The sequence below is a fragment of the Chiloscyllium punctatum genome, chromosome 36 (assembly GCF_047496795.1).
Source record: "Chiloscyllium punctatum isolate Juve2018m chromosome 36, sChiPun1.3, whole genome shotgun sequence".
Lineage (NCBI taxonomy): Eukaryota > Metazoa > Chordata > Chondrichthyes > Orectolobiformes > Hemiscylliidae > Chiloscyllium > Chiloscyllium punctatum.
Genome location: NC_092774.1, coordinates 18,207,605 through 18,234,820, shown reverse-complemented (window position 1 = coordinate 18,234,820; position 27,216 = coordinate 18,207,605). Strand labels below are relative to the sequence as shown.

General features: G+C 51.3%; 3 protein-coding genes and 1 pseudogene across 3 annotated transcripts in view; 3 read left to right on the top strand and 1 right to left on the bottom strand.

The window, feature by feature from the left end:
- The window catches only part of LOC140460847 (uncharacterized), a 57,504-nt gene extending 46,252 nt beyond the window's left edge, over positions 1 to 11,252 (top strand). Inside the window, exons 3-4 of the mRNA XM_072555535.1 lie at positions 542 to 1,253; positions 9,359 to 11,252. Of these exons, the coding sequence (XP_072411636.1) occupies positions 542 to 1,253; positions 9,359 to 10,672 (2,026 nt within the window). The 3' untranslated portion in view covers positions 10,673 to 11,252. The remainder of the gene's footprint in view (positions 1 to 541; positions 1,254 to 9,358) is intronic.
- LOC140460023 (uncharacterized) overlaps positions 1 to 27,216 on the bottom strand; it is a 204,267-nt gene that overhangs the window by 92,431 nt on the left and 84,620 nt on the right. The window contains exons 7-9 of the mRNA XM_072554429.1: positions 16,689 to 16,814; positions 7,127 to 7,184; positions 6,746 to 6,882 (exon numbers count right to left, since the gene is read on the bottom strand). Coding sequence (XP_072410530.1) covers positions 6,746 to 6,882; positions 7,127 to 7,184; positions 16,689 to 16,814 — 321 coding nt within the window. The remainder of the gene's footprint in view (positions 1 to 6,745; positions 6,883 to 7,126; positions 7,185 to 16,688; positions 16,815 to 27,216) is intronic.
- Positions 6,835 to 26,253, top strand: LOC140460854 (uncharacterized; annotated as a pseudogene).
- Positions 15,863 to 27,216, top strand: part of LOC140460848 (uncharacterized) — a 53,746-nt gene continuing 42,392 nt past the window's right edge. The window contains exon 1 of the mRNA XM_072555537.1: positions 15,863 to 15,892. The gene's annotated coding sequence lies outside the window, so the exon portion shown is untranslated. The remainder of the gene's footprint in view (positions 15,893 to 27,216) is intronic.

The window sequence follows — 27,216 nt, the reverse complement described above, 5'->3', positions numbered from 1 at the left end:
TCTCCTATTCCTCGGATGCTGCCTGACCTGCTGTGCTTTTCCAGTGCCACATTTTTCAATTGACTCTCCAGTGTCTGCAGTCCTCACTTTGATGTCAATGTCTGACAGTCTCTGAATCCATCGGGACCACAACGATTTTTGACTGTGATTTCTGTGAGAGGGATCTACACTTTTTGGTTCCTGTTTGAGGACGTTTTCAGCATCAGTGGGACTGGACGAGAGATCCCACTGTTACAGCGCACTGTGTGTGGAGTCTGAAACAGTTATACGGCCTGGGAAGGGGACTTCACGGCAGGGAGGGGCTCTACACGTGTTTGTGTGCAGCTGAAGCTGTGGCCATGGAGAAACCTGAGGAATCCCGCCCTGTGGAGGAACCGTGGAAGTGTGGTGACTGTGGGAAAGGCTTCCTTGTCCCGCCTACCCTGGAGACTCATCGACGCAGTTACACCGGGGAGAGGCCATTCCTCTGCACTGACTGCGGGAAGACCTTCAGACATTCCTCTCACCTGTTGACCCACCAGCAGGACCAAACGGGGGAAAGGCCCTTCAGCTGCCCAGAGTGCGGGAAGGCCTTTACCCAGGCCACCACACTGCAGAGTCACCGGCGTATCCACACGGGGGAGAGGCCGTTCAGATGCCCAGAGTGTGGGAAGGCCTTTACCCAGGTCTCCACCCTGCTGAGGCACCAGCGGGTCCACACAGGGGAGAGGCCCTTCAGCTGCCCCGAGTGTGGGAAGGCCTTCAGTAATTCCTCCACCCTGCTGACCCACCAGCGGGTCCACACGGGGGAGAGGCCATTCAGCTGCTCAGAATGCGGGAAGGCCTTTACCCAGGTCACCACCCTACTGAGGCACCAGCGTGTCCACACGGGGGAGAGGCCCTTCAGCTGTCCTGAGTGCGGGAAGGCCTTCAGCGATTCCTCCACCCTGCGGAGTCACCAGCGTGTCCACAATGGGGAGAGGCCGTTCACCTGCTCTCAGTGTGGGAAGGGCTTCACCTGTTCCTCCAACCTGCGGAGCCACCAGCGTATCCACACGGGGGAGAGGCCCTTCAGCTGCCCTGAATGCAGGAAGGCCTTCAGTAATTCCTCCGCCCTGTTGAGGCACCAACATGTCCACACGAAGGAGAGGCCATTCACCTGCTCTCAGTGTGGGAAGGGCTTCACCTCCTCCTCCACCCTGCAGAGTCACCAGCGTATCCACACGGGGGAGAGGCCCTTCAGCTGCTCTCAGTGCGGGAAGGCCTTTACCCACGTCTCCTCCCTGATGACCCACCAGCGTATCCACACGGGGGAGAGGCCTTTCACCTGCTCTCAGTGTGGGAAAGGCTTCACCTGCTCCTTCAACCTGCAGACCCACCAGCGGGTCCACACGGGGGAGAGGCCCTTTAGCTGCCCAGAGTGCGGGAATTCCTTTACCCAGGTCTCCACCCTGCTGAGGCACCAACGTGTCCACATGGGGGAGAGGCCCTTCAGCTGCCCCGAGTGCGGGAAGGGCTTCAGTAATTCCTCCACCCTGCTGACCCACCAGCGGGTCCACACGGGGGAGAGGCCATTCACCTGCTCTCAGTGCAGGAAGGGCTTCAGGTATACCTCCCACCTGCTGACCCACTGGCGGGTCCACACGGGGGAGAGGCCCTTCAGCTGCCCTGAGTGTGGGAAGGCCTTCAGCACATCTTCCACCCTGCTGAGACACCAGCGGATCCACACCGGGGAGAGACCGTTCACCTGCTCTCAGTGCGGGAAGGGCTTCACCTACTCCTGCAACCTGTGGAAGCACCAGCGAGTTCACGTGCCATCGCAGGGGGATTGAAGGAGTGACGGCCGAGTGCCATTATCGATTGGACTATCAACCCGGTTCCGGGGTCTGCCGGATTCAAATCCTGCCACGACAGATGGCAGAATCGGTATTCGGTCAGAAATGTGGAGTTCGGAATCTAACAATGAGACCGTTTCAGGGAGGGGGTGGTGCAGGGGAGAAAGCCCCCATCTGATTCCCTCTCTCCCTTGTTAGGGAAGGGAACCACCATTGGGGGAAAGGATTCACTCAGTCGTTCCAGCTGCATCCTTTACCCGGTCTGGCCTATACCTGACTCCAGACCCACAGCAGTCTGGTTGACTCTACACTGCCCCTTCTTGGCAAATGAGCAGGGAGACACTTACTTGGAGACAGGGTATGGGTTAAAATTGCTGAGTGAGGCAATACTTCCTCCGTGTTACAGCTGTACCAAGGATCCAATTACAAAGGGACAACTTGGTGCTGGCCAATAGTAAAAACAGTGAGGGGGGTGGGACAGGGGAGGTGTGGTGTGTGCACTTTGACCTTGAGCTGTTCAAAAAGCACCTGCTGTTTCTCTGCCTTTTTGCTGGTGGGATCTGAAGCTGTAACAAAGTTGGGTTGCAATAAAGGTTACCTGAACTTAACACCGGCCTCAGACTCTCATTGAAAGCTTTGAGCTCCAAGAGGTTTTTGTTTTAAAGCTGCTCATTTCTTTCAGCCTCCTGCACTAAGTTTAGAACATGGAACATAGAACAGTACAGTGCAGAACAGGCCCTTCTGCCCTCGATTTTGCGCCGACCTGTGAACTATTCTCAGCTTGTCCCCCTACACTATCCCAAAATCAACCATGTGCTTATCTAAGGATTGTTTAAATCTCCCTAATGTGGCTGAGTTGACTACCTTAGCAGGTAGGGCATTCCACCCCCTTACCACTCTCTGCATAAAGAACTTGCCTCTGACATCTGTCTTAGATCGATCATCCCTCAATTTGTAGTTATGTCCCCTCGTACAAGCTGACGTCACCATGCTAGGAAAGAGTCTTTCACTGTCTACCCTATCTAATCCTCTGATTACCTTGTATGTCTCTATCAAATCCCCTCTTAGCCTTCTTCTCCCTCCAGACCAGGCAACAACCTGGTAAATCTCTTCTGCACCGTTTCCAATACTTCCCACATCCTTCCTGAAATATGGGGACCAGAACTATACACAATATTCCAAGTGTGGCCGCACCAGCGTTTGTATAGTTGCAGCATGATATTGCGGTTCCGGAACTCGATCCCCCTACCAATGAAACCTAACACACCGTGTGCCTTCTTCACAGCACTATCCACCAGGGTGGCAAATTTCAGGGATCTATGTACATGGACTCCAAGATCACTGCCTTCCTGTTATTCTTCCCAAAGTGAATCACCTCACATTTAGCTGCATTGAACTTGATTTGCCACCTCTCAGCCCAATTCTGCAGTTTATCCAAGTCCCCCTGCAACCTGTAACATTCTTCCAAACTGTCCAGTACTGCACCAACTTTAGTGTCGTCTGCAAATTTGTCTACTTTCACTCCTTCTAGAATTGATACCACCTGTGTGCAACTAACCTCGATCCTTTCGAGTCTAATATCTCGTACCTCATTCTTCTCCTCTACAATATTCTCTTTTTCCTGAGTGAAGACCGATGAGAGATATTCATTAACACCTCTCCAATCTCCACAGGGCCCACACTCAACTTCCCACTTCTGTCTTTGACTGGCCCTATTCCTACCCTAATCATCCTTTTATTCCTCACATACCTATAGAAAGCTTTAGGCTTCTCCTTTATGTGTTAAAGACTGCTCATGTCCTCTCTTTGCTCTTAACTCTCTTTAAATCCTTCCTAGCTGATCTGTAACTCTCCATCGCCTCATCTGAACCATCTTGCCTCATCAACACATAAGCCTCCTCCTTCTTTGTAACAAGAGACGCAATTTCTATTGTAGACCATGGTTCCCTGACCTTATCACTTCCTCCCTGCCTGACAGGGACATACCTATCAAGGATACACAATATCTGTTCCTTAAACCAGTTCCACATTTCAATTGTGTCCATCCCCTGCATTTTGCTACCCTATTCTATGCATCCTAAGTGTTGCCTAATTGCATTATAATTGCCCTTGCCCCATCGATAACTCTTGACCTGTGGCATGTTCCTATCCCTTTACATCACTAAATGAAACCTAACTGAATTATGGTCACGCTCTCCAAAGTGTTCACCTTCCACTAAATCAAACATCTGGCCTGGTTCATTACCAAGCACCAAGCTCCAGTGTGAACTCCCCTCTTGTTGGCCCTTCAACATACTGTGTCAGAAAACCCACTTGCCCACACTGGACAAAAACTGATCCATACAATGTACTAGAATGAAAGCAGTTACAGTCAATGTTGGGGAAGTTAAAGTCCCCCATAATGACCACCCTGTTCCTTTCACTCCTACCCAGAATAATTTTGCTAATCTTCTCTTCCACCTCCCTGGAATTCTGCAGAGGTCTATAAAAAAACTCCAAGCAGTGTGACCTCTTCTCAACTGTTTCTAACCTCAGCCCACATTACCTCAGTAGTCGAGTCCTCATCAAAAGTTCCGTCAGCCACCGTTATACTATCCTTGACTAACAAGGCCACGCCTCTCCCTCTTTTACAGCCTTGGCTGTTCTCAATGAAAGATCAAAACCCTGGAACCTGCAACATCCATTCCTCACCCTGCTCTATCCATGTCTCCGAAATGGCCACAACATCCAAGTCCCAGGTACCTATCCGTGCTGCAAGCTCACCTACCTTATTGTGGATACTCTGGCATTGATGTAGACACACTTCAAACCACTTCGCTGTCTGCCAGCACATTCCTGTGACCCTGAAATCCTGTCCCTGTCCTTCCTGCTCTCATCCTCCTGTGCATTGCAGCTACACCCCTGGTTCCCATCCCCCTGCTGAGTTAGTTTAAACCCACCCGAATAGCACCAGCAAATTTCCCACCCAGGATATTAGTACCCCTCTGGTTCAAGTGAAGACTGTCCTGTTTGTACAAGTCCCACCTTCCCCAGAATGAGCCCCAATTATCCAAAAACCTGAAACCCTCCCTCCTGCACTATCCTTGCTGCCGCATGTTCAGCTGATATCTCTCCCTATTCCTTGCCTTGCTATCACGTGGCACGGGTAACAAAGCAGAGATAACCATTCTGTTTGTTCTAGCCCTCAGCTTCCACCCGAGCTCCCTGAAATCCTGCCTTACATCCCGATCCCTCTTGCTGTGGGAGATTAGAAATGTTGTTTTTTGCAGAGGAGGCGAAGTGGGGGGAAGGGAAGCGGAATTCTTGTAGCATGTAGCGTACGTAATGAATATAGAGGGTCTTTTAAAGAAAATAGTTTTACGCTAGGAAATAACTTTAAAGTGTTGTAGTTGACCACAAAAAGAAGCAGCAGGGACATTTCACAATAAAGCTTTTAGTATGATAAGAGAAACTGGATAAAAGAACAAGCTGTAACAAACAAGGAACAAAGAATGCAGACAAGGACAGCAGGATGGCCAGATAAGAAAATTACTAATAAGTGAGGTAATCGGCTTATGATAGGATGGGAAAAGGGAGGTGTGATTCAGCAACTTGTAAACTGAATAAGAAAGCGAACATGCTCTGTTTTGGCACACATTTCTGCTCAATTGCAGAAGCGTCCGGTACTTGTAAGACTGTAATAAATTGTTCTTGTTTCCAAGGCTTTGTCTCAGGCTGATTGATTTGTGATTGAGTTCTGTTTCTCACATTTCTACCTATGTCATTGGTACCTACATGGACCATGACTTGGGGTTGGAAACCCTCTCCCTTCAGGACTCCAAAGATACGATCCGAGACATCACGCACCCTGGCACCTGGGAGGCAACACACTAACCGCGAGTCTTGTTAATTCCCAACAAAAGTTCTATCTGACCCTCTAACTATCGAGTCCCCAATGTCTAACACTCTCCTCCTTTCCCTCCTTCCCTTCTGGTGCAACAGGGACAAGCTCTGTGCCAGAGACTTGGGCCCCAGTGCATACCCCTGAGTTATGCAGTACCCACTGACTTATACAGAAGGAAACACAAATAAGTCGTCCCTCCTCTCCCATTAACCTCTGCTCTCCAACTTCAAATTTAAAACCTCAAATCAGTAACTCCCCACTCCTGGATTGCTGCTGCTGCTGAAAAACAGAAAATGTCACCTGCTTTTTTGCGGTTAGCACTGCTGCCTCACAGCGCCAGAGCCCCGGGTTCAATTCCACTCCCCCCCCCCCCCCCACATCTCCGCGGATATCCTCCCACAGTCCAAAGACGTGTGGGTAGGGTGAATTGGACACGCTAAATTGCCCCGTATTGTTCGGTGACGGGGAATGGGGCTGGGTGTTTTGCTCTTCGGTGGGTCGGTGTGGACTTGTTGGGCCGAAGGGCCTGTTTCCACAATGTAGGGAATCTGATCTAAAGTTCTGGAATTTATATATTGATGAACTGAAACCTGCAACCCCTTCTAAAAGATGAAGGAATCAGCAGCGGTCCAGGTTTGTTCCAAATATTGCATCGGTTGCAAGACACTGTGATGTTTTGCTATTAATTCTGTGTCTTATGATCCTGCAGCACAGCCACCCGCAGAAGGAGCAGCGCTGCAGAAGCGAGTGCTTCCAAATACACCTGGGTGGGCGGGGTTTACCAGAAGGGGCGGGGTTTAGCGGGTGGGCGGTGCTCATGGACGTGTATCGTGAGGTTCGCGCGCTGATAGGCGGGAATAGGCTGGAGGCGCGCGGCTTTGTGGGCGGTTGCGCGTGAGGGAGGGGGGCGTGGTTTTGACGCGCGCGGGGATCGCGGCGAAGGGGTGGGGTTTGGTGCAGGAGGGGAAAGAGGTTTGGTTCCCAGAGGCGGGGCTTTGTCCCGAAGCGGCGGGGCTTATGACCTGAATTAGGAAGGGGCGGGGTTTACGAGCTGCGTTCGGAAGGGGCGGGGTTGACGTGTGAAGTTGGCGGAGGAGGGGGCGGGATCAGGACCTGGTCCAATGGGCGTGGCCATCCCGAAGCCGGAAGTGTGCCCGCGGCCTGTTTCCTCCGCTGGAGCCTCGCCTGCAGCAAGTAAGGTAAAGCTTTATGAATATTTCCTTTTACAGAGTTTGTATTTAATAACCAGTAATGGATACTCAATATCATCATAAAGTCCCAAAATGCAATTCATTTCAATCCATTGTAGATAAGCACTAAGAGTTAATTTTCTATAGGATTCAACAGGTGGGAAGTAAAACCTGGAAGGGGCCATCCCAACGAGGGTGGAGACCTTTGCCAGTCCAGTTCTTGACGAGCACCAACGAACCAGGCTCTACCCGTGACGAGGCTGAAAGGGAGGGAACAGCGCCGTAGGTCACACGCTCCTGGGAGTGAAAGACACACATAACACTAGTTAGAGCAAGAAGATAACCAATCATTGCTTCGGTCATGTGGTGGACGTGGACTGAGAAGGGAGCCGAATCGTTCCAAGGGGTACGGAGGGGGTGACCAGAGAGACTCTCAGCTGGAGACAGTCGTGTCTTGCCCGCAGACATGGATCGCATCTGGAATAAGGCCACAGGGATTAACATAACCAGGAGAGGCCAGATTCGGCCATTAATTTGGTAAATTTAGTCTTGAGTCTGGTTAAAACATTCAACAAGGCCGGCCGCCTGCGGATGATAAGCACCGTGCAGTTGCCGACAAATACGAAGCTGGGAACAGAGTTCTCCGTTAATATTACATGCAAAGTGTGGTCCATTGTCTGAGCTAATGCACGCAGGTATACTGAAGGGGGGAATTATTTCCTTAAACAAAATCTTCACCACAGTCTCAGCAGTAGTGTTAGGAGGAGGGTAGACTTCAATCCATTTCGAAAAGACATCAACAATAAGCAAAACATATTTATAGCAACTCAACTCATTTCTCCAACTCAATGAAGTCCAGTTGAAGTGTCTCCAAGGGACCCTCCAGCAAGGGAGTTCTGCAGCAGACCTGACGCTTTCAACGTGGAGTCGCTTGAGTGATGAAGTGAGCTGCCAGAGGAAGTGTTGGGTGCTGGTACGATGACAAGTTAAAAGGCTCCTGGATGAGCATCTGAATATGAAGGGTTCAGATGGGTCAGGGCCAAGTGATGGCAAATGCAACTGCACTCATAGAGATGTACAGCACAGAAACAGACCCTTCGGTCCAACTCGTCCTTGCTGACAAGAGAGCCAACCCAATTTAGTCCCAGCTGCCAGCACCCGGCCCATATAGGGGCCAAGTGATGGCAAACGTGACTAGATTAATTTAGGATATCTGGGCAGGTTGGGCCAAAGAGTCTGTTTCTGCGCTGTGTGACCCTAATTGTCTTCAGTGAAAGCAGAAGTGTGGTGTGAAGGCTGGACCTTCAGAGCATGTTCTGCCCTGACTGGAAGCAGAAGAGTTTGACTGAAGTGTGTTGGTGTTAATGCCTTGATGTCTCATTTTGCTCCCACCTTCTCGGGGTCATTAACCATTTTGTGTCTGGTCCTTCCTCGAGAAGCTGCATTGCAGGTTCACCCTGAATTGACACTTTATTTTTGCTTCCCAAAATCAGACCTGCTCATTCTCAGCAGGATCCCAGTGTTGTGAAAGATATTAACTTTCAGGTGGAGATGTCAGTCTTGATGTTTTTGCTTTTTCTGCCCCTGTACGATCCTGAATCAGCACCTTCAGGGGAATTAGTTAGAGCGGAGTGAGAACAGAGGTGAAAGGAGAGTGGGATGGTACTTTCAGTTTTGTGGAACAACAAAAGATTATTCCACAGAAAGTAGAATTGCTTGTTCTGAATTTCTACCCTGCACTGATAGTGATGACTTTTGTAATCTGTTTTTGCAGAGTATATGAAAATCTGAAGACTGAAGTTTCAAAATCAACAGATGAAATGCTTATGCCCGAAACATTGACTCTCCTGTTCCTCGGATGCTGCCTGACCTGCTGTGCTTTTCCAGTGCCACATTTTTTGACTGACTCTCCAGTGTCTGCAGTCCTCACTTTGATGTCAATGTCTGACAGTCTCTGAATCCATCGGGACCGCAACTATTTTTGACTGTGATTTCTGTGAGAGGGAACCACACTTTTTGGTTCCTCTTTGAGGACGTTTTCAGCGCACTGTGCGTGGAGCCTGGAACAGTTATACGGCCTGGGAAGGGGACTTCACGGCAGGGAGGGGCTCTACACGTGTTTGTGTGCAGCTGAAGCTGTGGCTATGGAGAAACCTGAGGAATCCCGCCCTGTGGAGGAACCGTGGAAGTGTGGCGACTGTGGGAAAGGCTTCTGTGTCCCATCTGCCCTGGAGACACATCGGCGCAGTCACACCGGGGAGAGGCCATTCCCCTGCACTGATTGCGGGAAGGCCTTCAGACATTCCTCCCACCTGTTGGCCCACCAGCGGGACCACACGGGGGAGAAGCCCTTTAGCTGCCCAGAGTGTGGGAAGGCCTTCAGCACATCCTCCCACCTGCTGACCCACCAGCGTGTCCACACGGGGGAGAGGCCCTTCAGCTGCCCAGTGTGCTTGAAGGCCTTTACCCAGGCCTCCACCCTGCTGACCCACCAGCGGGTCCACACAGGGGAGAGGCCCTTCAGCTGCCCAGAGTGCGGGAAGGCCTTTACCCAGGCCTCCACCCTACTGAGGCACCAGCGTGTCCACACGGGGGAAAGGCCCTTCAGCTGCCCCAAGTGTGGGAAGGCCTTCAGCGACTCCTCCACCCTGCTGAGGCACGGGCGTGTCCACACCGGGGAGAGGCCATTCACCTGCTCTCAGTGCGGGAAGGGCTTCACCTGCTCCTCCCACCTGCTGACCCACCAGCAGGTCCACACGGGGGAGAGGCCCTTCACTTGCTCTCAGTGCGGGAAGGGCTTCAGGTATTCCTCCCACCTGTTGAGGCACCAGCGTGTCCACACCGGGGAGAGGCCCTTCAGCTGCCCCGAGTGCGGAAAGGCCTTCAGCAATTCCTCTACCCTGTTGGCCCACCAGCATGTCCACACCGGGGAGAGACCGTTCACCTGCTCTCAGTGCGGGAAGGGCTTCACCTGCCCCTCCCACCTGCTGACCCACCAGCGGGTCCATACGGGGGAGAGGCCCTTCAGCTGCCCCGAGTGCGGGAAGGCCTTCAGCAATTCGTCCCACCTGTGGAGCCACCAGCGTGTCCACACGGGGGAGAGGCCCTTCAGCTGCCCCAAGTGCGGGAAGGCCTTCAGCGATTCCTCCTCCCTGCGGAGGCACCAGCGGGTCCACACGGGGGAGAGGCCGTTCACCTGCTCTCAGTGCGGGAAGGCCTTCAGCGATTCCTCCCACCTGCTGACCCACCGACGGGTCCACACGGGGGAGAGGCCCTTCAGCTGCCCCGAGTGTGGGAAGGCCTTCAGCAATTCCTCCACCCTGCTGACCCACCAGCAGATCCACACGGGGGAGAGACCGTTCACCTGCTCTCAGTGCGGAAAGGGCTTCACCTGCTCCTCCGCCCTGCTGAGGCACCAGCGTGTCCACACGGGGGAGAGGCCCTTCAGCTGCCCCGAGTGTGGGAAGGCCTTTACCCAGGCCTCCACCCTGCTGAGGCACCAGCGTGTCCACACGGGGGAGAGGCCCTTCACTTGCTCTCAGTGCGGGAAGGGCTTCAGGTATACCTCCCACCTGCTGACCCACTGGCGGATCCACACGGGAGAGAGGCCCTTCAGCTGCCCCAAATGCGGAAAGGGCTTCAGCACATCCTCCTCCCTCCTGAGGCACCAACGGATCCACACGGGGGAGAGGCCGTTCACCTGCTCTCAGTGCGGGAAGGCCTTCACCTACTCCTCCCACCTGCTGACCCACCAGCGAGTTCACGTGCCATCGCAGGGGGATTGAAGGAGTGACGGCCGAGTGCCATTATCGATTGGACTATCAACCAGGTTCCGGGGACTCCCGGGTTTGAATCCCGCCAAGACAGACGGCAGAATTGGTATTCGGTCAGAAATGTGGAGTTTGGAATCTAACGATGAGACCGTTTCAGGGAGGGGGTGGTGCAGGGGAGAAAGCCCCCATCTGATTCCCTCTCTCCCTTGTTAGGGAAGGGAACCACCATTGGGGGAAAGGATTCACTCAGTCGTTCCAGCTGCATCCTTTACCCGGTCTGGTCTACACCTGACTCCAGACCCACAGCAGTCTGGTTGACTCTACACTGCCCCTTCCTGGCAAATGAGCAGGGAGACACTTACTTGGAGACAGGGTATGGGTTAAAATTGCTGAGTGAGGCAATACTTCCTCCGGGTTACGGATGTACCAAGGATCCAATAACAAAGGGACAACTTGGTGCTGACCAATAGTAAAGACAGTGAGGGGAGGGGGGTGCACTTTCACGTTGAGCTGTTCAAAAAGCACCTGCTGTTTCTCTGCCTTTTTGCTGGGGGGATCTGAAGCTGTAACAAAGTTGAGTTGCAATAAAGGTTACCTGAACTTACTGCCGGGCTCAGACTCTCATTGAAAGCTTTGAGCTCCAAGAGGTTTTTGTTTTAAAGCTGCTCATTTCTTTCAGCCTCCTGCACTAAGTTTAGAACATGGAACATAGAACAGTACAGTGCAGAACAGGCCTTTCAGCCCTCGATGTTGCACCGACCTTTGAACTATTCTCAGCTTGTCCCCCGACACTATCCCAAAATCATCCACGCGCTTATCTAAGGATTGTTTAAATCTCCCTAATGTGGCTGAGTTGACTACCTTAGCAGGTAGGGCATTCCACGCCCTTACCACTCTCTGCATAAAGAACTTGCCTCTGACATCTGTCTTAAATCTATCATCCCTCAATTTGTAGTTATGTCCCCTCGTACAAGCTGACATCACCATCCTAGGAAAGAGTCTTTCACTGTCTACCCTATCTAATCCTCTGATCATCTTATATGTCTCTATCAAATCCCCTCTTAGCCGCCTTCTTTCCAATGAGAACAGACCCAAGTCTCTCAGCCTTTCCTCATAAGACCCTCCCTCCAGACCAGGCAACAACCTGGTAAATCTCCTCTGCTCCTTTTCCAATGCTTCCCATATCCTTCCTGAAATATGGGGGCCAGAACTATACACAATATTCCAAGTGTGGCCGCACCAGCGTTTTGTACAGTTGCAGCATGATATTGCGGTTCCGGAACTCAATCCCTCTATGAATGAAACCTAACACACCGTATGCCTTCTTCACAGCACTATCCACCTGGGTGGCAACTTTCAGGGATCTATGTACATGGACTCCAAGATCACTGCCTTCCTGTTATTCTTCCCAAAGCGAATCACCTCACATTTAGCTGCATTGAACTTCATTTGCCACCTCTCAGCCCAATTCTGCAGTTTATCCAAGTCCCCCTGCAACCTATAACATTCTTCCAAACTGTCCAGTACTCCCCCCACTTTAGTGTTTTCTGCAAATTTACTAATCCATCCACCTATGCCTGCATCTAAGTCATCTATAAAAATGACAAACCGCAATAGTCCCAAAACAGATCCTTGTGGCACACCACTAGTAACTGGACTCCAGTCTGAATATTTTCCATAAACCACCACTCCCTGCCTTCTTTCAGAAAGCCAGTTTCTAATCCAAACTGCTAAATCACCCTCAATCCCATGCCTCTGCATTTTCTCCAACAGCCTGCCATGTGGAACCTTTACTGAGGTCCATGTACACCATGTCAACTGCCCTACCTTCATCTCCATGCTTGGTCACCTTCTCAATAAACCCAATGAGGTTTTGTGAGACACGATCTGCCCTTGATGAAACCATGTTGATTATCTGAAATCAAATTGTTGCTTGCTAGATGATTATAAATCCTATCTCTAACATTCCTTTCCAAAAGCTTTCCAACAACAGATGTAAGGCTCACTGGTCTATAATTACCTGGGTCATCTCTGCTGCCCTTCTTGAACAAGGGCACAACATTTGCAATCCTCCACTCTGGTACTAAACCTGTAGACAATAACGACTCAAATATCACAGCCAAAGGCTCTTCTATCTCCTCACTCGCTTCCCAAAGAATCCTCTGATAAATCCCATTCGGCCCAGGGCATTTGTCTACTTTCACTCCTTCTAGAATTGATAACACCTGTGTGCAACTAACCTCGATCCTTTCGAGTCTAATATCTCGTACCTCATTCTTCTCCTCTACAATATTCTCTTTTTCCTGAGTGAAGACCGATGAGAGATATTCATTAACACCTCTCCAATCTCCACAGGGCCCAGACTCAACTTCCCACTTCTGTCTTTGACTGGCCCTATTCCTACCCTAATCATCCTCTTATTCCTCACATACCTATAGAAAGCTTTAGGCTTCTCCTGTATTCTATTTGTTAAAGACTGCTCATGTCCTCTCTTTGCTCTTAACTCTCTCTTTAGATCCTTCCTCGCTGATCTATAATTCTCCATCACCTCATCTGAACTATCTTGCCTCATCAACACATAAGCCGTCTCCTTCTTTGTAACAAGAGACGCAATTTCTATTGTAAACCACGCTTCCCTTACCCTATAACTTCCTCCCTGCCTGACAGGGACATACCTATCAAGGACACACAATATCTGTTCCTTAAACCAGCTCCACATTTCAATTGTCCCCATCCCCTGCATTTTGCTACCCTATTCTATGCATCCTAACTCTTGCCTAATTGCATTATAATTGCCCTTGCCCCATCGATAACTCTTGACCTGTGGCATGTTCCTATCCCTTTACATCGCTAAATGAAACCTAACTGAATTATGGTCACTCTCTCCAAAGTGCTTACCTTCCACTAAATCAAACATCTGGCCTGATTCATTTCCAAGCACCAGATCCAGTGTGACCTCCCCTCTTGTTGGCCCTTCGACATACTGTGTCAGAAAACCCTCTTGCACACACTGGACAAAAACTGATCCATACGATGTACTAGAGTGAAAGCATTTCCTGTCAATGTTGGGGGAGGTAAAGTCCCCCCTAATGACCATCCTGTTCCTTTCACTGCTACCCAGAATAATTTTTGCTAATCCTCTCTTCCACCTCCCTGGAACTCTGCGGAGGCCTATTAAAAAAAACTCCAAGCAGTGTAACGTCTCCTCTCCTGTTTCTAACCTCAGCCCACATTACCTCAGTAGACGAGTCCTCATCAAAAGTTCTGTCAGCCACCGTTATACTATCCTTGACTAACAAGGCCACACCTCTCCCTCTTTTACCGTCTTGGCTGTTCTTAATGAAAGATCAAAACCCTGGAACCTGCAACATCCATTCCTCACCCTGCTCTATCCATGTCTCCAAAATGGCCACAACATCCAAGTCCCAGGTACCTATCCGTGCTGCAAGCTCACCTACCTTATTGTGGATACTCTGGCATTGATGTAGACACACTTCAAACCACTTTGCTGTCTGCCAGCACATTCCTGTGACCCTGAAATCCTGTCCCTGTCCTTCCTGCTCTCATCCTCCTGTGCATTGCAGCTACACCCCTGGTTCCCATCCCCCTGCTGAGCTAGTTTAAACCCACCCGAATAGCACCAGCAAATTTCCCACCCTGGTTCAAGTGAAGACTGTCCTGTTTGTACAAGTCCCACTTTCCCCAATTATCCAAAAACCTGAAACCCTCCCTCCTGCACCATCCTTACAGCCACGTGTTCAGATAATATCTCTCCCTATTCCTTGCTCTGCTATCACGTGGCATGGGTAACAAACCAGAGATAACCACTCTGTTTGTTCTAGCCCTCAGCTTCCACCCTAGCTCCCTGAAATCCTGCCTTACATCCCTATCCCTCTTTCTACCTATGTCGTTGGTACCTACGTGGACCATGGTTTGGGGCAGGACACCCTCTCCCTTCAGGACCCCAAAGACACGATCCAAGACATCACGCACCCTGGCACCTGAGAGGCAACACACCAACCGCGAGTCTTGTTCGTTCCCAACAAACCTTCTATCTGACCCTCTAAGTATCGACTCCCCAATGATTAATACTCTCCAGCTTTCCCTCCTTTCCTTCTGGTGCAAGAGACCTGGGCTCCAGTGCATACCCCTAGTAGGACGTTTTCCCCCCTCAACAGTACCCTCTGACTTATACAGCAGGAAGAAAATAAAAATAAGTCGTCCCTCCTCTCCCAGGAACCTCTGCTCTCCAACTTCAAATGTAAAACCTCAACTCAGTGACTCCCCACTCCTGGGTTGCTGCTGCCGCTGAAAAATAGAAAATGTCACCTGTTTTTTTTGCGGTTAGCACTGCCGCCTCACAGCACCAGAGCCCCGGGTTCAATTCCCCTCCCACGTCTGCGCGGATATCCTCCCACAGTCCCAAGATGTGTGGGTTAGGGTGAATTGGCCACGCTAAATTGCACCATTGTATTAAGTGACGGGGAATGGGGCTGGGTGTTTTGCTCTTCGACGGGTCGGTGTGGACTTGTTGGGCCGAAGGGCCTGTTTCCACACTGTAGGGAATCTGATCTAAAGTTCTGGAATTTATATATTGATGAACTGAAACCTGCAACCCCTTCTAAAAGATGAAGGATTCAGCAGCGGTCCAGGTTTGTGCCAAACATTGCATCGGTTGCAAGACACTGTGATGTTTTGCTATTAATTCTGTGTCTTATGATCCTGCAGCACAACCACCCGCAGAAGGAGCAGCGCTGCAGAAGCTAGTGCTTCCAAATACTCCTGGGTGGGCGGGTTTTAGCGGAAGGGCGCTGCTCATGGGCGGGGCGTGTCTCGTGAGGTTCGCGCGCTGGTAGGCGGGGCGAGGCTCAGCGGACGATGCGGCGCGTCCAGCCTGGACGCACGCGGCTTTGTGGGCGGTTGCGTGTGAGGGAGGGGGGCGTGGTTTTGACTCGCGCGGGGATCGCGGCGAAGGGGTGGGGTTTAGTGCAGGAGGGGGAAAGAGGTTTGGTTCCCAGAGGCGGGGCTTTGTCCCGAAGCGGCGGGGCTTATGACCTGCTTCAGGAAGGGGCGGGATCTACGAGCTGCGTTCGGAAGGGGCGGCGTTGACGTGTGACAATGGCGGAGGAGGGGGCGGGACCAGGATCTGGACCAGTGGGCGTGGCCATCCCGAAGCCGGAAGTGTGCCCGCGGTCTGTTTCCTCCGCTGGAGCCTCGGCTGCAGCAAGTAAGGTAAAGCTTTATCAATATTTCCTTTTACAGAGTTTGTATTTAATAACCAGTAATGGATACTCAATATCATCATAAAGTCCCAAAATGCAATTCATTTCAATCCATTGCAGATAAGCACTAAGAGTTAATTTTCTACAGGATTCAACAGTCTCAGCACTAAAATGGTCTCACAAGGGAACGGCTGTGAATGTTATCACTTGGTGTCCTGTTCACACAGATTCACCGATGCTGAGGCAAACGTTCTTCATTGCCTTACAGCATCCTGTTCTCACTTGGTGAGCCCAGGTGTCCCTATCTTTAAGTTCTCTCCTCTTTCTGAGCCTTCCTGCCTGTTTATTTTCTAGTGCAGTAAATGTATTCAATAATTCAGCATTACATTTTAGTCTGAATGTTTAAAGACAAGTTTTAAGGCTATAGACTTTATCACCCAGATGCCCACACTCTCATTCCTCCCTTTGATTGCACCGCGATCACTGAAAGAGAAGGCTAGTCCAAACGAATGCCCTTCAAGGTGGTCCAGCCGTCAACATCCTGTAGAGCGGCACCACCATCTTCACAGCTCATCTGGTCATATTTATCATCACCATCGACACGTGTGGGTGAGCCATCAGATCGCGAAAGGAACATCTTCTGGGGCAAATCTATATCACTAAGGGACCTCATAAGCCTAGCAATTAAATAGCTAACAATACCAATACCGACAAACAGACATAGCTAAACCGATGAGCCAATTGTACCATCGGCCCGATCTGCAGTTTCCCCAACTGGTCCCTTCAGTCATTCTGTCACGGAATACCTGGATCTCTTCTTGAATCTTAGTAATATTGCCAGTGAGATCGGGAATGCCCATAGTGCATTTATCTTGGACAATGGTGCAGACCTCACCCTCCCGGGCGAGTATATAGTCTAAGGCATACCGATTCTGCATAGAGTAAAGACACAGGTCTGATAATCCCAGTTTACTCTGTTCCAGAGCCTCTTTACTCTTATTTCCTCAAATGGTCAGGCCACAAAAGAGGGAATTGCAGTTCTGTTGACTTGTCAACCCTGCCGATCCTTCCAACCTCAGGGTACTCTGGATTCCCCAGCCTGTCGGGTGTCCTCTATTGTCACCCAGTCCCTTGGGATCCTTCCAGTTGGAGCAAGGTTGGCTGAGACCGATCGCTGCATCCTCCTCAGATGGAGGTTCCATCGACTTGTCCACTGGCCAGGACAAGGTACTGTTGTGGGAACAAGGGCTCCGATGGTGACCTTATGAGAGACATCTTTGCCATCCAGGACAAGGAAATTGGTAGCTTTACCTTAGCTGAAGAAATAATAGTCTGGTTTGGTGTATATTAGGGAGGGTTTGTCAAAATAGGTTACTGAAATGTTACAGCAGGGGGTCTGGTCAGATCTACAGGAGTAGAGGGTCAACGTTTTGCAAGAGGAGTTGCTTTAGCACTGTACAAAATGGGCCAAGTGACTTGAGCACTCGCAGTGTATGGGAGACAATGGTCCTCAGAATGCTGTTCCCATTGGGCTCTCCCTTAGCTCTATTGTACATGGTATTGGTGACAGTATCAGGTTCTGAAAAGAGAAAAGGCCTATAAATGCACAAGGGAAGGGTTCCGTTCCAGGTCCATGTGCCACATAAGGCCTGCTGTACCTCAGGCAGTGTTACACCAGCTGTTTGTATACACAGACCGGAGGTATTGGAAAGTGATATTCCTCTTCGCAGGGTCGGCAGTAGGAAATCTGACAAATAGAATGGAATCGGGGACTGGGGACTGGGCAAGTAAGTCATCTCCCGATAGAGAGGAGTAACATACTACTGCCTCTGGGGTGTAGAGCGTTCTGTGGGCCTGTATAAATAAGTTCCTTGTGGATTGAGGAGTTTCCCCTATCAGGCTTCCCTTTTCTCGAGTCGGCCCGTCCTACAAAAAGGGATGGTGTTCCTGGGCGTCCTTAAAATATTTACCATAATGACGGGGTTGATCATTTTTATCCTCACTAGGCTTGCGTCTGCAGATAAAATCAAAAAGACAGGTTCGGTAACGCCATGGTAACTCCCCCTGATTTCTACTGTCCAGATGGACCATCTGGTCTTTCTGATGGAAGAGTCCATTACAACAATCAATCTTCATCACGTTCCACACGTCAAAGGGGTCTGGTCCGGTGCACTGGACGACATCTCCTCAGTATGGGTGGTGATAACCTCTGATCATTCCCGGTCCCATCTATACTTAGAGCCTTTCCCCATCAGGATGTTGTACGTAATCAGAAAGGGAGGAGATAAGCGATCCCCCACATGTCCCTCCTCTTAGTTCAAGTATCTGTAATAAGATTAACATTAGAACAACAGCAGGATTCAAAAACCCAACTGGACAGGGTCCACTCCTTTTGTTCAGATTCCAGGATTCTCTCCTCCTCTTCTACACCTTTTGATTGGTGCGGTCAATCAATTTACAACGGTGCCGTTGGACCCAAGCTGAGCGCCCAGCGACTGTGACCGTTGTAGGGGTGGGAAGTAAAACCTGCAAGGGGCCATTTCAACGAGGTTGAAGACCTTTGCCAGTCCAGTTCTCAACGAGCACCAACAAACCAAGGTCTACCTGTGACGAGGCTGAAAGGGAGGGAACATCGCCGTAGGTCACACGCTCCTGGGAGTGAACGGCACACATAACATTAGATAGAGCAAGAACATAACCAATCATTGCTTCGGTCATGTGGTGGACGTGGACTGAGAAGGGAGCCGAATCGTTCCAAGGGGTACGGAGGGGGTGACCAGAGAGACTCTCAGCTGGAGACAGTCGTGTCTTGCCCGCAGACATGGATCACATCTGGAATAAGGCCACAGGGATTAGCATAACCAGGAGGGGCCAGACTCTGCCATTAATTTGGCAAGTTTAGTCTTGCGTCTGGTTAAAACATTCAACAAGGCCGGTCACCTGAGGATGATAAATACCATGCAGTTGCCGACAAATACAAAGCTGGGAACAGAGTTCTCCGTTAATATTACCCACAAAGTGTGGTCCATTGTCTGAGCTAATGCACGCAGGTATACTGAAGCGGGGAATTATTTCCTTAAACAAATTCTTCACCACACTCTCAGCAGTAGTGTTAGGAGGAGGGTAGGCTTCAATCCACTTCGAAAAGACATCAACAATAAGCAAAACATATTTATAGCAACTCAACTCATTTCTCCAACTCAATGAAGTCCAGTTGAAGTGTCTCCAAGGGACCCTCCAGCAAGGGAGTTCTCGTAGAGATACTTGAACTAAGAGGTGGGGGATCGCCTACTCACTGACCTGTTTGATCACGTACAACATCCTGATCGGGAAAGTCACTGACTGAGTATCGATGCGATCTGAAAATGATCTGAGATTATCCTGGTGTCATCTGGTGCACCAGACCAGACGCTTTCAACGTGGAGTCGCTTGAGCGATGGAGTGAGCTGCCAGAGGAAGTGGTGGGTGCTGGTACGATGACAAGTTAAAAGGCTCCTGGATGGACATATGAATATGAAGGGTTCAGATGGGTCAGGGCCAAGTGATGGCAAATGTGACTGGAGTCATAGAGATGTACAGCACAGAAACAGACCCTTCGGTCCAACTCCGTCCTTGCTGACAAAAGAGCCAACCCAATTTAGTCCCAGCTGTCAGCACCCAGCCCATATAGGGGCCAAGTGATGGCAAACGTGACTAGATTAATTTAGGATATCTGGGCAGGTTGGACCAAAGGGTCTGTTTTCGTGCTGTGTGACTCTAATTGTCTTCAGTGAAAGCAGAAGTATGGTTGTGAAGGCTGGACTTTCAGAGCATGTTTTGCCCTGACTGGGAGCAGAAGGGTTTGACTGAAGTGTGTCGGTGTTAATGGCTTGATGTCTCATTTTGCTCCCACCTTCCCGGGGTCATTAACCATTTTGTCTCTGGTCCTTCCTCAAGAAGCTGCATTGCAGGTTCACCCTGAATTGACACTTTTTTTATGCTTCCCAAAATCAGACCTGCTCACTCTCAGCAGGATCCCAGTGTTGTGAAAGATATTAACTTTCAGGTGGAGGTATCCAAAATTCAGAGAGATGTCAGTCTTGATGTTTTTGCTTTTTCTGCCCCTGTAAGATCCTGAATCAGCACCTTCAGGAGAATTAGTTAGAGTGGAGTGAGAACAGAGGGGAAGGGAGAGTGGGATGGTGCTTTCAATTTTGTGGAAAAACAAAAGAATATTCCACAGAAAGTAGAATTGCTTGTTCTGAATTTCTACCCTGTACTGATAGTGATGACTTTTGTAATCTCTTTTTGCAGAGTATATGAAAATCTGACGACTTGAAGTTTCAAAATCAACGGATGAAGGGCTTATTCCCGAAACATTGACTCTCCTGTTCCTCGGATGCTGCCTGACCTGCTGTGCTTTTCCAGCGCCACATTTTTTGACTGACTCTCCAGTGTCTGCAGTCCTCACTTTGATGTCAATGTCTGACAGTCTCTGAATCCATCGGGACCGCAACGATTTTTGACTGTGATTTCTGTGATAGGGATCCACACTTTTTGGTTCCTGTTTGAGGACGTTTTCAGCAGCAGTGGGACTGGACGAGAGACCCCACTGTTGCAGCGAACTGTGTGTGGAGTCCGAAACAGTTATACGGCCTGGGAAGGGGACTTCACGGCAGGGAGGGGCTCTACACGTGTTTGTGTGCAGCTGAAGCTGTGGCCATGGAGAAAGCAGAGGAATCCCGCCCTGTGGAGGAACCGTGGAAGTGTGGTGACTGTGGGAAAGGCTTCCGTTTCCCGTCTGCCCTGGAGACTCATCGGCGCAGTTACACCGGGGAGAGGCCATTCCCCTGCACCGACTGCGGAAAGGCCTTCAGACATTCCTCTAACCTGCAGGCCCACCAGCGGATCCACACGGGAGAGAGGCCCTTCACCTGCTCTCAGTGCGGGAAGGGCTTCAGGTATACCTCCCACCTGCTGATCCACCAGCGAGTCCACACGGGGGAGAGGCCGTTCACCTGCTCTCAGTGCGGGAAGGGCTTCACCTGCTCCTCCACCCTGCTGAGGCACCAGCGTATCCACACGGGAGAGAGACCCTTCAGCTGCCCCGAGTGCGGGAAGGCCTTCAGCAGTTCCTCCCACCTGCTGACCCACCAGCGGGTCCACACGGGGGAGAGACCCTTCAGCTGCCCCAAGTGCGGGAAGGCCTTCAGCTGTTCCTCCCACATGCTGACCCACCAGCGTATCCACACGGGGGAGAGACCCTTCAGCTGCCCCGAGTGTGGGAAGGCCTTTACCCAGGTCTCCTCCCTGCTGACCCACCAGTGGGTCCACACCGGGGAGAGGCCGTTCACCTGCTCTCAGTGCGGGAAGGGCTTCATCAGTTCCTCCAACCTGCTGATCCACCGACGCGTCCACACGGGGGAGAGACCCTTCAGCTGCCCCGAGTGTGGGAAGGCCTTCAGCAGTTCCTCCCACCTGCTGACCCACCAGCGTATCCACACGGGGGAGAGACCCTTCAGCTGCCCCAAGTGCGGGAAGGCCTTCAGCAGTTCCTCCAACCTGCTGACCCACCAGCGTATCCACACGGGGGAGAGACCCTTCAGCTGCCCCGAGTGTGGGAAGGCCTTTACCCAGGTCTCCTCCCTGCTGAGACACCAGCGGATCCACACGGGGGAGAGACCATTCACCTGCTCTCAGTGCGGGAAGGCCTTCACCTACTCCTCCCACCTGTGGAAGCACCAGCGAGTTCACGTGCCATCGCAGGGGGATTGAAGGAGTGACGGCCGAGTGACCATATCAGTTGGACTGTCGACCTGTTTCCGGGGACTCCCGGGTTCAAATCCCGCCACGACAGATGTCAGAATTGGTATTCGGTCAGAAATGTGGAGTTCGGAATCTAACGGTGAGACCGTTTCAGGGAGGGGGAGGTCGGTGGGGGGAGAAAGCCCCCATCTGATTTCCCACTCTCCCTTGTTAGGGAAGGGAACCGCCATTGTGGGAAAGGATTCACTCAGCCGTTCCAGCTGCATCCTTTACCCGGTCTGGCTTACACCTGACTCCAGACCCACAGCAGTCTGGTTGACTCTACATTGCCCCTTCCTGGCAAATGAGCAGGGAGACACTTACTTGGAGACGGGGTACGGGTTAAAATTGCTGAGTGAGGCAATACTTCCTCCGGGTTACGGATGTACCAAGGATCCAATTACAAAGGGACAACTTGGTGCTGGCTAATAGTGAAGACAGTGAGGTGGGGGCGGTGGGACAGGGGAGGTGTGGTGTGTGCAGGCAGTCAACACATGTAATAGCTTGTAACTTTGACTTTGGAAACAGAACCAGTCTGACTCAAGATTGGGATACAGGCTGACTCTGACCTCACACCTTTAATGCATTGTCTGAGCTGAGATGTGAGCTTTTGCTATCAAACCTTGTTATCTCGAGAAGGTGACAACAAGAAGTTCTGGGATTCACATTGTAATGACACCTGCAACCTATTTGAAAAGGTGGAAGACTTAACAATCCAGGTTTGTTCAATATACCATTTCAGTGGCAGGACGCTGGAATGTTTTGCTCTAAATTGTGTCTCAGGATCTTATCCTCCACAACCACCTGATGATGAGGCAGCACTCCAAAAGTTACTGCTTCCAAAGAAGCCTGTTGGACTCCAACCTGGAGTTGTGTGATTCTAGAATCTGGTCTCCAGCATCTGCAGTCCTTGTTTTTACCTTGTTGATTTTAACCCTACAGCGAATCCTCTTGCAAGGATGCCTGCCTTGAAGAAGTTTTCCTCCTCTGTCTACAAGAATCTCAGGGAGTCCCTCTCCCACTGCAACTCCCAGGTTTTTTAGATTACTTTACAGTGTGGAAACAGGCCCTTCGGCCCAACAAGTCCACACCGCCCCGCCGAAGCGTAACCCACCCATACCCCTACATTTACCCCTTACCTAACACTACAGGCAATTTAGCATGGCCAATTCACCTGACCTGCACATCTTTTGGACTGTGGGAGGAAACCGGAGCACCCGGAGGAAACCCACGCAGACACGGGGAGAACGTGCAAACTCCACACAGTCAGTCGCCTGAGGCGGGAATTGAACCCGGGTCTCTGGCGCTGTGAGGCAGCAGTGCTAACCACTGTGCCACCGTGCCGCCCACTGCCACCGTGCCGCCCACGGTGCCGCCCAGGTCATTTCCTCTGCCCTGATGCTCTTCAACCATGTCCTGAAACAGACTCGCCACCACAGCCCCATTCGCTTCCTCAGTGCCTGCCTCCGTAACCAACTCATCCCACACGGACTCCAGACCACCTTTAAACCAGCACAGTTCGGATCCGAACAGGACAAACAGTACAGACTACAGATTCAAAAAACACCAGCAACGGTTCTCCTTCAAGATCCTCCGCTCCACGCTTGCAGCAATGCGCCGGCACCTAACCTCTCTCCAGTCAGCCCTGCCTCAGCTGAGGGCCACACTCTCTCAGAATTACAAAGGACCCACTCTGTACTACATCCTCAGGAGAATTCATACTCTCAACAAACAGTATTTCAACTCCATCTTAAACATCAAAAACTGTCAGTACAACAAACTTTTATCCACCCACCTCCATAACCAGCGCTCCTCAAACATTCCAGAAGATTCCCCCGGCCTCTGAAATTGCTCGGACGCCATTAGCCATGCGGCTGGTGCAGCTGCCGCCCCCACACTGATTGATGTCACTTCCGCCCCCATCATGGCTACTCCCACAGCCACTTCCGCCCCTCACAATTCCTCATGCATCACATGTGACATCATTTCTGCCCCTCACATCATCGCTGATGTCACACGCTCAGTGACTTCCGCCACCTCTACTGCTGTGGTCACCCCCACTTCCGCCCCCACCAACGCCACTCACCTGCATTCTGCTGACATGCCCCCCACAGATCCCACTGTCACCATTCCTGGCCGACAGAACCCTGAGGGGAACACCACCCCTGCTCACGACTCCACCCCCCATTCCCCCCCCCCATCACACCCACTCCAGTTACCGGCTCCGCCCCCACTCCCAGCTCCACACCCACACCAGATCCCAGCTCCCAGCCATGCCGCGTTTTCACCATCCCCCCAGACCTCCCCCTCACTGAGGACGAACGATTAGTCCTCAGCAAAGGACTCATCTTCATCCCCCTCCGTCCACACATCAATGAATTTAATACACGCCGTGATGTCGAACACTTCCTCCGCCTCCGAGCTTACTTTCACAATCTGGACGCCCGCCCACCTTCCGAGGACCCCTTCGCCCACCTCCAATACACTGCATCCACGTGGACACCCCGCGCTGGCCTATTACCTGCCCTCGACCTCTTCATTTCCAACTGCCGCCGGGACATTAACCGCCTCAACCAGTCTACCCCCCCTCCCCCACTCCAACCTCTCACCCTCACAACGCGCAGCCCTCCAATCCCTCTGCTCCAATCCTGACCTCACCATCAAGCCAGCGGATAAAGGGGGCGCAGTGGTAGTCTGGCGCACTGACCTCTACGCCGCTGAAGCCAAACGCCAACTCGAAGACACCTTTTCCTACTGCCCCCTCGACCATGACCCAACCCCCCATCACCAACCCATCATCTCCCAGACCATACAGAACCTCATCACCTCAGGAGATCTCCCAACCACAGCTTCCAACCTCATAGTCCGGGAACCCGCACTGCCTGGTTCTACCTCCTTCCCAAGATCCACAAGCCTGACCACCCTGGCTGACCCATTGTCTCAGCGTGCTCCTGCCCCACTGAACTCATCTCTACCTACCTCGACACTGTCCTATTCCCCCTAGTCCAGAAACTCCCCACATACGTTCGAGACACCACCCACGCCCTCCACCTCCTCCAAGACTTCCGTTTCCCCGGCCCCCAACGCCTTATCTTCACCATGGATATCCAATCCCTCTACACCTCCATCCGCAATGTCCAGGGCCTCCAAGCCCTCCGTTTTTTCCTCTCCAGACGTCCCCAACAGTACCCTTCCACCGAAACTCTCATTCATTTGGCTAAACTGCTCCTCACCCTTAACAATTTCTCCTTCGAATCCTCCCACTTCCTCCAGACCAAAGGGGTAGCCCATGGGCACACGTATGGGCCCCAGCTATGTTTGTCTCTTTGTTGGCTACGTAGAACAGTTGATCTTCTGTAATTACACCGGCACCACTCCCCACCTCTTCTTCCGCTACATTGATGACTGCATTGGCACCACCTCGTGCTCCCGCAAGGAGGTTGAGCAATTCAGCAACTTCACCAACACATTCCACCCTGACCTTAAAGTTAACTGGACCATCTCTGACACCTCCCTCCCCTTCCTCGACCTCTCCATCTCCATTAATGATGACCGACTTGACACCGACATTTTCTACAAACCCACCGACTCCCACAGCTACCTGGATTACACCTCTTCCCACCCTACCTCTTGCAAAAATGCCATCCCGTATTCCCAATTCCTCCGCTCCCGCCGGATCTGCTCCCAGGAGGACCAGTTCCACCAGAGAACACACCAGATGCCCCCCTTCTTTAGAGACCGCAATTTCCCTTCCCACGTGGTTAAAGATGCCCTCCAAGGCATCTCGTCCACATCCCGCACTCCTGCCCTCAGACCCCACCCCTCCAACCGTAACAAGGACAGAACGCCCCTGGTGCTCACCTTCCACCCTACCAACCTTCGCATAAACCAAATAGTCTGCCGACATTTCCGCCACCTCCAAAAAGACCCCACCACCAGGGATATATTTCCCTCCCCACCCCTTTTCCGCCTTCCGTATCTACTTGGTTAGGTCAACCCCCCCCCCCCCAACCCATTAGGAAGACTGGGTGCTTCCTACCAGAGCGCTTTAGGGAACATCTCCGGGACACCCGCACCAATCAACCACACTGCGCGGTGGCCCAACATTTCAACCGCCGCTCCCTCACCACCAGACGCCTGGAGGAAGAACGCCTCATCTTCTGCCTCGGAACACTTCAACCCCAAGGCATCGATGTGGACTTCAACAGTTTCCTCATTTCCTCTTCCCCCACCTCACCCTAGTTCCAAACTTCCAGCTCAGCACTGTCCCCCTGACTTGTCCTAACTTTCTATTTTCTTTTCCACCTATCCACTCCACCCTCCGCCTTGACCTATCACCTTCATCCCCTCCCCCACTCGCCTATTGTACTCTATGCTACTTTCTCCACTCCCCCACCCTCCTCTCACTAGTCTCTCCACGCTTCAGGCTCTCTGCCTTTATTCCTGATGAAGGACTTTTGCCCGAAACGCCGATTTCGAAGCTACTTGGATGCTGCCTGAACTGCTGTGCTCTTCCAGCACCACTAATCCCGAATCTGGTTTCCAGCATCTGCAGTCATTGTTTTTACCCAATCGTAAAGACAGGGTGGGGGGGGGGTGAGGAGGAGGGGAGGTGTGGTGTGTGGTGTGGGGGGTGGGGGTGGTGAGGAGGAGGGGAGGTGTTGTGTGGGGGGTGGGGGAGGGGGTGTGGAGGAGGGGAGGTGTGGGGTTCAAAAAGCAACTGCTTTTTCTCTGCCTTTTTGCTGGGGGGGATCTGAAGCTGTAACAAAGTTGGTTTGCAATAAAGGTTACCTGAACTTAACACCGGGCTCAGACTCTCATTGAAAGCTATCAGCTCCGAGAGGTTTTTGTTTTAAAGCTGCTCATTTCTTTCAGCCACCTGCACTAAGTTTAGAACATAGAACAATCCAGCGCTGGGGAACTCAAAACTAGGTGGGGGGGCATTTTTATTTAAATATAAGGAGAGAGATTTAAAAGAAACTGGCAGGGCAATATTTTGAAAGAGGGTGATTTGCATGTGGAATGAACTTGCTGAGGATGTGGTAGATGCAGGTACAGTGACAACATTGAAACAGCATTCGGATGGGTACATGAGTAGAAAGGTTTAGAGGGATATGGGCCAAATGCAGGCAAGTGGGACTGGTTTAGATTGGGAATCCTGGTCAACATGGACAAATTGGACCGAAGTGTCTGTTTCTGTGCTGTATACCTTTATCGAAACCAGTAGATTTCTGAAAGGGGCTTGACAGGATAGATGCAGATAAAATGCTCCTTTGTGGGGAGGGTCATCGAATTCCGACAAGGTGGAAGCGGGCCATTCAGCCCATCTATTTCACTCTGGCCCTCTGAACAGTATCCCACCCATAACCCAACCCCTGACTCTGTATTTCCCATGGCCAAGCCACCCTAACCTGTACATCCCTGGTCACTATGGGTAATTTAGCACGGCCAATTCTCCCTAACCTCTACACCCTAATCTATAAATTACCTTCTCAAGAATGTAATTTAAATGCAGAGCTTTTCTAAGACTCAACATTGGGACACAGACAG